Source organism: Lolium rigidum, chromosome 5 (assembly GCF_022539505.1).
Source record: "Lolium rigidum isolate FL_2022 chromosome 5, APGP_CSIRO_Lrig_0.1, whole genome shotgun sequence".
In the NCBI taxonomy this organism is placed as follows: domain Eukaryota; kingdom Viridiplantae; phylum Streptophyta; class Magnoliopsida; order Poales; family Poaceae; genus Lolium; species Lolium rigidum.
Genome location: NC_061512.1, coordinates 124,154,400 through 124,164,267, shown reverse-complemented (window position 1 = coordinate 124,164,267; position 9,868 = coordinate 124,154,400). Strand labels below are relative to the sequence as shown.

At 43.3% G+C, this 9,868-nt stretch overlaps 1 protein-coding gene across 1 annotated transcript; it reads right to left on the bottom strand.

Annotated features, from left to right (window-relative positions):
• LOC124656357 lies at positions 1-3,959 on the bottom strand. The gene is made up of 3 exons (XM_047195118.1): positions 3,339-3,959; positions 921-1,508; positions 1-822 (listed from the first exon to the last, which is right to left on the bottom strand). Exons 1-3 carry the CDS (start codon positions 3,957-3,959, stop codon positions 232-234), a joined length of 1,800 nt encoding a protein of 599 aa, XP_047051074.1. The 3' UTR covers positions 1-231.
• Positions 3,960-9,868: the final 5,909 nt, after the last annotated feature.

Below are 9,868 nucleotides of genomic sequence, written 5' to 3'. Positions count from 1 at the left end.
TAGCAAAGCAGGCCAATCCAAGTGAAACCAAATATGCACACATCATGCAAAAAGAAACGAGAACAACAAGAAACGGCGCAGCAACATGCGCAAGGTCCTTCTAGTTTTGAAGATCTCCAGAACTAAACTCCATATAGAAATTGTCCGCGGGGTACTCAGTGGTGAAATGATATGCCCGTCATTGATCCATTTCTGTCCTAATTTGGACGATGGTCCATAGGATACAATTTTTCAACCTCTCCTCCTCTGGCTCCTTCTCACTGGTGCTGGCTCGTCTCTTCTTTTGCCCTCTCCTTGCATGTTGCGGTTCCGGAGATGTGGCCCCCTTTGGACCATCCCTACAAGCGCTGCGCTCTTAGGCACATTAGGAGATAGGATCGTCTTAGCGGCAGGCCCATGTTGGGGGTTCAGTGCATCTCCAATCGCTTGCTCTTGGTCAATGGGCATGTCATCCTCCGCGCCATGATCGCCATCCAGATCCACAAACGAAGGTGCGCAAGGACCCAAAGGAGATGTTCCCAGTGGTGGAGTGCAGGCAGTGGTTAACAATGGGGATGAGCCAGTGGATGTTCCACACAACTTTATCGCCGCCTTCGGCCACTTGATGGCATGCCCCTTGTACTGTCCTAGTGTGTTGCATTCTGGTTCAGGGTGGTCGCTAATTTTTAAATCGACAAAGGGGTCAAGCACCTTAGTCACATCCACCCTCGCCATGTCTGGTGCTAAATCCACACAGTGCATTGTTTTGGGGTACACTTGCCCATGTGCAACCGTCAGCATGCTGCCGAGCATTGGGGCCATGAGTTGGCACGGAGTGATGACCTGCAAAACATATATATGATAGATTTATCATCGATGTTAGATTCCGCACAATGAAACCAAGTCATATTGCAACAATTGGTTGAGTCGACGACACTTACAGTGATGTCATCAATTGGATTTGGCTGCCCGGGGGCAATTCCTGAGACAGAGGCGCTGCTACTTGGTCCAACAATATGGAAGGGCAACATCTGGGTATCAGGATGCAAGGGTGGATGTCCTTGCCCCTGATCTCTTTCCGCCAATATGCGGGTATCAGGATGCAAGGGTGGACATCCTTGTTCCTGATCTCTTTCCGCCGATATAGAGGTATCAGGATGCAAGGGTGGATGTCCTGGTTCCTGATCTTTTTCCGCCAATATAAGGGTATCAGGATGCAACGGTGGACGTCCTTGTTCCTGACCTTGTTCCTGACCTCTTTCCGCCAATATACGCCGCAACGTCGCCTCGGCAACCGCCGCAACTCGCTCCTCGAAATGAGAATCACGCTCATACCTGGCTCTCCTCCTCTGGCGGGCAACCTCGGGAGCTTCGGGGAAATATATCTTCCATGGAGCCCCATTCCCGACGCCTCTCACACGGCCACCAACCTCCTTCCCACCAAGAGCCTTGCTGAGAGGATCTTCCCACCTCTCGCCTTCAATGGGGTCCTGGGAGCTTTGAGATTGAGGTTCATGGCTTTGTTTTTTCTGCAAGTAACATCAATCGCTTATTGAGGCCTACTTAATCAGTAACATGTTGAGCATATATACGTATCACTGATCTACACTTAATCAAGTTCAAAATGAAACAATGATCAACACAACCAAACACTCAAATAGATCAGAATGCAGCCTCTCTTAGAACAATTTAACAGTGATAAAGTAACAGGCTAACCAATATGATATATTACATGAATCACGTAAACTAGCAAGATCAAAACAGGTGCACCATACCTACACTAAGCAGGTATAATATACTGGATGGAACAAAACCCTGTAAAATAGCAAGCTACAAGCATCCATAACGGCACATCTTTCACCATCCACATGACCATTTGTCAAATAAATACTACTATTTTCCAGTAACATATCTTCATGTTCTAGCAAAAAGAACCAGTGTCTTGGAATCCAACTTCAAATTATACATCTGTAGCAAATGCTCAAATAGATGATCAGCTATCTAATTAATTTAAGCCTGTTATAAAATTAATTGTTCTAACATCTTGATCTGATGTTTACATAAAATTGCTCTAGGGCAGGGCCTTTCGGACTAAATTAACCATTACTACTCTTGGTGGTTCCAACATCCCAACTAGCAAATACCATTGTGCATACTGCAAGCATTTACCACTAGTACCATTATCAACTTTCCAGCAGAGTACATGTGCATATGACTACCTAGGATGACCAGTATGAGTAAATCGATTGCCAGGTTAAATTCCTATTTATCTAGGGATTAGTATTCAGATGACTAGAAATGACCTACTTAGCAAACCAGTAGGGTATTCATCTAGAGACTCCTGCACAGAAAAGCATACCACAACATCACTGAACCTTCAGATCCTAAGAAAAGGTCCAAACAGAAGTAGTACGACAATGCCATGAATAATCGGGGATCTACTTGGATCACCAGGAGTGAACACGGGTGGAGAAATAATAGTTTCTAGTAGAACATCACACTATCACAGGCGTCCTACATGCCTCCATGGGGTGCTTAATCACTCTTTTGAACAAGTAAATAACTTGAGTAAAATCTGCCTGAAGATGACTGCAAATGATCATGCCATGCTCATGTTAGAGATTTGCATTTTGATTCATTTTTAAGTCAGCTGCAGCTACTCAAGCTGAAGGGTGTACCCGCAAAAAAAAAAGCTGAAGGGTGAAGATTAATTGACTTTCACACATATTCACAAGGTACAAATTTACATGATATCAAACTCATACCATTTCCCTATTTATTTCAGAAGTTAAATCTCAGCTCAAGAACAGATTAGGCTCCGCATGGTTAAACAAGAATGGAAGCTGAATTTGGGTTTCAGGTTTCTACAAGCTTCCTCTGAAATTTAATGGAGAGAGTAACGTGTGGGCACTTCTATTGCTCCAGCTAAATCAGTGTCTTGCCTCCTGTAATCACTTGATAAAAATGCTATGTGAATCTATTTGGTCACAAGAATCCTCATTTATGGCTGGCCAAAAGGGTTAGGCCTGAGAGCTAACTCTGCTGTCAAAAGTCAGGCACAGATGTTGTATTGATCATGGTGGAGTAATGTATACCCTGCTCCAATTAGACAGGTGCAGCCATGATGACACTAAAAAGCTTCATGGAAAGGTTGAGGTGTTAGTGGACAAATAGTTCTGATGTAAGGCCTGAAGATGGTGTTTCTGGGATCTATTTCCTCACTTCCTCCCTTTGAATCTGAACATGAGTTGGTACAGCTGGCTACTAATGTGACTAAAGTAATATGACGATGCAACAAAAAAGATACACACAAACGTAGTCTTTATAATCAGAAGTCGCTTTCATAGTTAAGAGGTTACCAGCTTATCAAACACCTCCGCGAGTTTCTGGTGTTTGAAGACCGGTTCACCCGTCACTGGGTCAAATGATGCACGGGCCCTAAGAAAATCCCTTGCACGCCCTGGCTCAATGCACGAGAAAGGGGGTTCTTTCCCAGCCGCAATCAACTCTGCGTCCTCCTTGTCCCATTTTGGCTTCTTCCCTAAGTAACCACGGCTGCCGAGTTTGTGAAAAAACTTGTTCTGTGACCGCATGTGCTTCCCCCATTCACTCTTCTTCTTGAATTCATCATTCGTGCGAGACAAAATGAACTGCTTCCAGTCCTCCTCATCTATTTGAGGCCATTTCTTCTTTATCACGGACTCGAAATCTTCTTCCTTCATAGCATTGGCCGTGGTTCGCCACGAATTCAAGGCTTTGGTCATCATGCTTAGCGCTTTAGTTCTGACTCTTTCTTTGTCATCACCAGGGACGATATATCGATTGAACAGCTTGTTGAGGAGCCTTTGTCGAAGGTTCTCGTGCTCTTTTGACCTTAAGTTCGTGCATGTGATCTTCACGGTTTCACGCACGATGCAGCCTATGGCGTTGCTGTAACCCTTTGAAAACTTTACTCGGACTGGCAGGAACACCTCGGCCATCAACTCGAGTGATTACGAAGGTCTCGTCAGTCAACTGGTTTGGTCTCCTAGCCTTGCGCGCCTTCTTTTGCTTAGGCATCTGGTCTTGCGTGGCTTCAGAGTCAAGATCATTTTCTTGTTCATTACCAGACGCGGTAGGTGTAGACTCTCCATCATCTGACACATCGTCAGACGAGTCGTTGCTCTCTTCGGAAGGAGGCTCATTCGTATCTTGGGATGCTGCCGAGCCATCTACCGGGGTATGTGACGAAGAGGGGGTTCTTGCGGCCATTCTGCAAATAGAAAACTACATTTGTTTAACACGACAACACAATAGAACTACAGGTGCAATAATAATGCCTAATTTTTTTTGCAGCATATAAAAATATTATGGCATAAAAAGCAATAAATACTATTCTAAACACAGAGTTGTAAACAATATGGAATTGTTAACATGTAGCAGATGGACAGAATTTTGATGGGAGAAAAGTTATAGCAGTACTAATTTGTGCATATCATCAGATCAGATCATTTAGTCAGATATCTAAACACATCTTCCAATTAAGAAACCAGTTTGCAGTGCATCAGTCAGCTGGTAGCAAAAAAAGAAATCCAGAGCTCTATATGCACTCTGATGACTTAATGTTTGCAGCAACATCCAGAATCAGATAAGAGATCATCTACCTAGTAACATGATTCTACAACCAAGTGATCAAAGCAATTCTGAAATCTGAATCAACTGAGACAGGAAACATAAGTCTGAACCGCAACAATTGCTCTTAACTGAAATTCACAAACGACTGTTGCCTAAACATGCACTGAAACTTATATACTTCAGATATGAAACAAAACTTAAGATGTAAAGGAAAAGATCTATTTTTTTTTTGTATATGTGTATGACACTGTTGTCTTTGTTTCCTCAAAGTTCATCTTTATATCTTATCATTCAAGTGGAAGGGATCACTCACATAATGCGGTATCCGCACTCACAAAGTCTAATAACCCTTTCCTTCCCCTGTTGTGAAGTCCATTGTCATTTTGATGGAATATTGAGCATGAGAGCAAGCTTGCAGGATTACTGAAGATAATTACCCGCGAGGAGAAAGGGATGTGGAACTAGCGTGAAGAGGGAGACGAGGAGGGGAATGCCTATGACGACACAATTTTTTTTGTTTTGAAAATGTGGCACAGGTGAATACATTTCAAGCAACTGGTACAAGTCCTTATCATGAACTTTCGTGGTCGAGGACTACTTCTATTTCATACTCACAGTAAAACTACTCTGAAGTACTTGAGTTGATATGTAGTTCGCCTTGGACCAGTGCTTCTAATTTGCAAACATAATCGGTTAGTGGAAGAAAAGGCAGTTCTTCTGCATTTTCTTAGAAAAAGAAAGGAAAATGGGAACCATACCACTAGTTGCGCATTCGAAAAATACCACTGACTGTGAGTAGGAGACGTTGTGTGTGTGTGGATCGAAAGTTCAGATGTCACTGACACATGCAGTGCAATTTTTTTTTCCATAGCTGTACATTTGCGGTGCCATGGTTTATCCCCTTACGAAAACATTGCCCCAAATAACTCAATATTGCACTACAATTTTAGAGACAGATAGATAATCGATGAGAGTATGGCACGGAAATTATTTCGCCTGCCAAATCGAAGAGCTCGCCTCTAAATCTACATGCATCAACGAATAGAATAAAGTGCTCGCAAGAAAATTTAGCGCTGACCTTGATATCGACCTAGTATCGGTGATGACCGGCGAGGGGGTAGGAGTGGGCGGTTCGTTGAAGACCGGACCTCCTCTCCTGCTCCTGCTCCTGGACCCCTCCCCTCCTCCTGGTCCTGGCGAATCGGCGAGCCCCCGGATCGAGGCGGCCGCTAGTGCAAGGGCGCACAGGGGCGTGTGGGTTGGCTGCATCTAGGCGGGGGAGGAAGGGGTCGCCCGGGAGAGAAGGACGGTGGCGGCGGCAGTGGTGACGGCCCGGAGCGGCGGAGCAGCGACGGCGGTGGTGGGATTTTGCCAAGTCCGGAAATTAGGGGAGCTTCTTACCAACGACGGGCATTCTGAAGGTTCCCGTGATTTGGTACTTCGTCTACACCCAGCGCAGCGGCCTTATAAGTGACTGCTCCCGCATTCGTGCTTGTCACTGGTGTTCTTTTGGGATTAAAATAAATATAAAACAGTGCATAATTAGGCACAAATTATATTTCACCAGACAACACGAAACAAATTTCACTCTATTTCATCAAAACTGCTCAAATGGAAACTTCATTCCATTTCACCAAACTGCAAAAGTTTACATTATTCCAACGGTTAGCTAGTGGACCTTTTTTCCAACCAGGCTAACCCCTTTACATCTATCGCTTAACGGAAATACAATTTTTTTTTGTAGAAGTCTTTTACAAAACAACTAAAATAAAGAGAAGAAAGCCGTGGGGATAGCGAGGTGGGGCATCAATGGAAAACCCGTTGTGAGTGCTCGATGTCGAAACACTCGCAACAGTGCAAAGCACGTGACCAACCTAATCGCCTAGTAGAAGCATTACAACCAAATGGAGAAAACAAGTTTTACAAAAGGAGAACTATCCAGAACGCCAACACGCCACCCAGAGAGCAATCTTCTCACTCACACAACCGCCGGGAGCTCCCTCCAGCGTCCCAGGTAAGCATAAACTTGAGGGAACCATTCTACATGCTAAACTTGATGCCACCAACATCAGCTGCTTCGCGTTGTTCTTCACCTTGTCTTGATCGCCCTCTTTCACCAGCCTTGCCAGTACATAAGAAAAATTCAAACTATGAACATTTCCTCCATCGGGTTTTGCATGATGTACTTATCAAAGGTGATTTTATTTCGGACAGTCCAGATGACCCAACATACAGGGGCAATACCAATCATATAAGACCGCTCACCACCAGGTACAAACGAGTGGAACCACACGAAAGCTTGCCATAAGTTTCTAGGACAAATAGAAGTACCCAACTGATGTTTGCAAGTGTACATGTGGAAGTAGCTAATTTCCAAATGAAGAGTATTGAATCAACAAGTTGAATTGTTGTGGTGTACCTGCAAGTTATCTTTGGTCCAAAGCAAGAGTGTGCGGAGTGATTGGTTATTGGTGTGAACAAAGTAATAGTAATAAAAAGGAAAGCGAAAGAGAGTAGAGCGAGTGATTATTAAGTATTTGAAACTACAATAAGGATAAAAAGTTTTGAGGGAGTTGCGGATTAACCAATAGCATAGTTGTCAAACATGATTAGGACTTATGATGTCCTTGTAGTATGTATGCACGGGCGGAGTCACATAAAGGTGTACTATAGGCGCCATGTGCTATGCACCCTGCATATCCACCACCAGTCCTCCTATATTAGCATGTCACCGGACTTCACCAATGATTAAGGGTTCCCTCATGGTTACAGATATAGTTCTAGGATATCCGTTATTCCCTCGTGGATAGTAGGTGATGGGGTGTGATGGAACTCTCTCCCTTTGACCCCTAAACCACCAACTACCTACAACGATGATTTTCTCCAAAGTCCTCGAAGGGGGCAAACTATTGTGTTGTCGACTTCACATAATATCATCGCAACAAAATCACTACATACATGTTACAAATGAAGACACCACAAATCACTACTAGGGTTCCTCCATCTCCCCAAGAACAAATGAAACTACTCACACATGGAGGCTAACAACATCACCATGATTATACGAATGCAGTACAAGGGATCAAACAAGTACACGTGTAAAGCCTCACTAGGGTTCGGGATCACCACGAGATGAAAGCGAACGTTGATGGTGATGGTGATGGCGATGATGATGATGATGATGATGATGATGATGATGATGATGATGATGATGATGAAATCGATGATGAAGCCTCCAAGATGCAAGCCCCTCTGCAAGTTCCCCCTCCAAATCCCTTCCGGAGGTAAGGTTTCTCTATTTCGTGGCGGCTCTGTAACTCAGATTCCTCATACCACAGTGATCATCTCTTCACAATTTTGACCTTTGACTCGACCCCAAGGTGCGTGGGTAAATATTTGGAAGGTATTTATTGCCTCCAATAATCATATTTCTGCCCAAAAATGACCTCTTTAATTATATTTTATTAACTTCTTGATTTTTGGGATCATGGTGAAACAAGTTGAAAAGGTGTGCGCGAGCGTCATGAAAATTCAAAATCCTATCGCTACTACTGCAAAAACTTAAAGAAAATCACTATGCAATTTGCACTCATCACCAATACCTTCTGCATGGCACCCCAAACTACCTTGGCAACAAAACAACCGAAAAACAAATGTTGGGTAGATTCAAGCTCACTCAAAAGCAACACAAAGGAGATCATAACCACTTACGTTTTTCCCATTATCTCTAGTCAAGATGGCATTTTGAAATAAGTTCCACATAAAAATCGTTATCTTCAAAGGAATGTCTTCTTTCTAGATCCAGTTATTATGAGGCTCTGAGATATCTTTCTCGAAATACTGGTAGATAGATTTAGTAGTAAATTTGGACGTCTTACCCAAAGACCAAGGTACAATATCAGGGGATGTATTCAAAGGCAACTGTTGAATTCAACCAGAATCGAGTCCCATTATTCCAGGAGGTTAGAGTGTAAAGGCATGCGGAAGGGAAGAATCATGTTAGAATTAAATAATTCTTGTATACTGCACTCTTTCTTTAGCCAAAAGCTAAAAAAACTGAGGAAATCAGTCAACCCGGAAGAGGAGAAAGCAGCAGGCCAAGAAGATGAGATCATGGATGACGCTGGTCGGAACAACCCTCCACCACCATAGAACCTACTTCCACCGCAACAATATGTGTTCCCACCCGCAACCATAAGTACCCCTACACGAATCCACGATGATCCTGATAGATATGGAGATCTCTTGGTCACACCCATCACACTAGATCGTGTAAGGGAGGTAACCAAGCTCGATGTCATGCGCGACGAACTTCTCACGAGAGTGATGGCTCCCAAGGGCTGGAGATCAATTGTAGTACTTTTTAGTAAACAAAGGTTATCGAACCCACGAGGAGCTGAAGGTATTGGTGAGCAAAAATAACAAGAAAGTAGTAATAGCAAAGTAACAGTTTTCGATGTTTTGGGTATATAGTTTGCAATAAAAGTAAAGTGCAGAAAGTAAATAGCAAATAAGTAAATGCTTTCAATGAGAGAAAAGCCCAATCCTCTATGCAACAAGAGGACAAGCTAAAGTGTGTGTGCTTATATGAGACAAAGGTTTCCGAGGGCAGCATGGATTCACTAGCATCTGAGTTCTAAACAACATGATAAATATCTTGTCAAGTTTTATTCAATTAGGGGCGGAGCCTTAATTAGGTGCAGCCATAAGCATGTGCAAATACACCCCTTATGATGGGTCCTAGAGCCATTTTGATGTGCAAGTATAGGAATCATTAAGACATAAATATCCCATCATAGCCATAAGATTTAGGGTCCCCGACATAAACCCCTCTAATGCAACCCATAGTGTTGGAAGGCGGTTTCTGTCATTCCGACCCCTCCAACACTAATGTAGTATATCAAAGTGCAGCCCTATGAGCCCATATAGGTGAAGTAGTATGCATTCGATGTTCGTACACAACCATCATAGAACATCATAAAAGATATAAAACTTGACCAAATACTCATTGCACATCATATAGAATCATAGCCAGATCATCCTATGCCCTCGGGAACGTGGGCAACTACTCACAAGTGACAAACATAATATGCACGATAGGCATAATAGTTCCAACACAATCTGAATATATAATCTCCCCAACAAATAATGACAAAGTACTAATCACAAAACAATATCCGGTGTTCAATTCAACACAAACTATGAGGGGGATGATGTCGATCTCGTAGATGGTGATGGTGTTGGTGGATATGTTGATGGAGATGCCTCCTCCCAC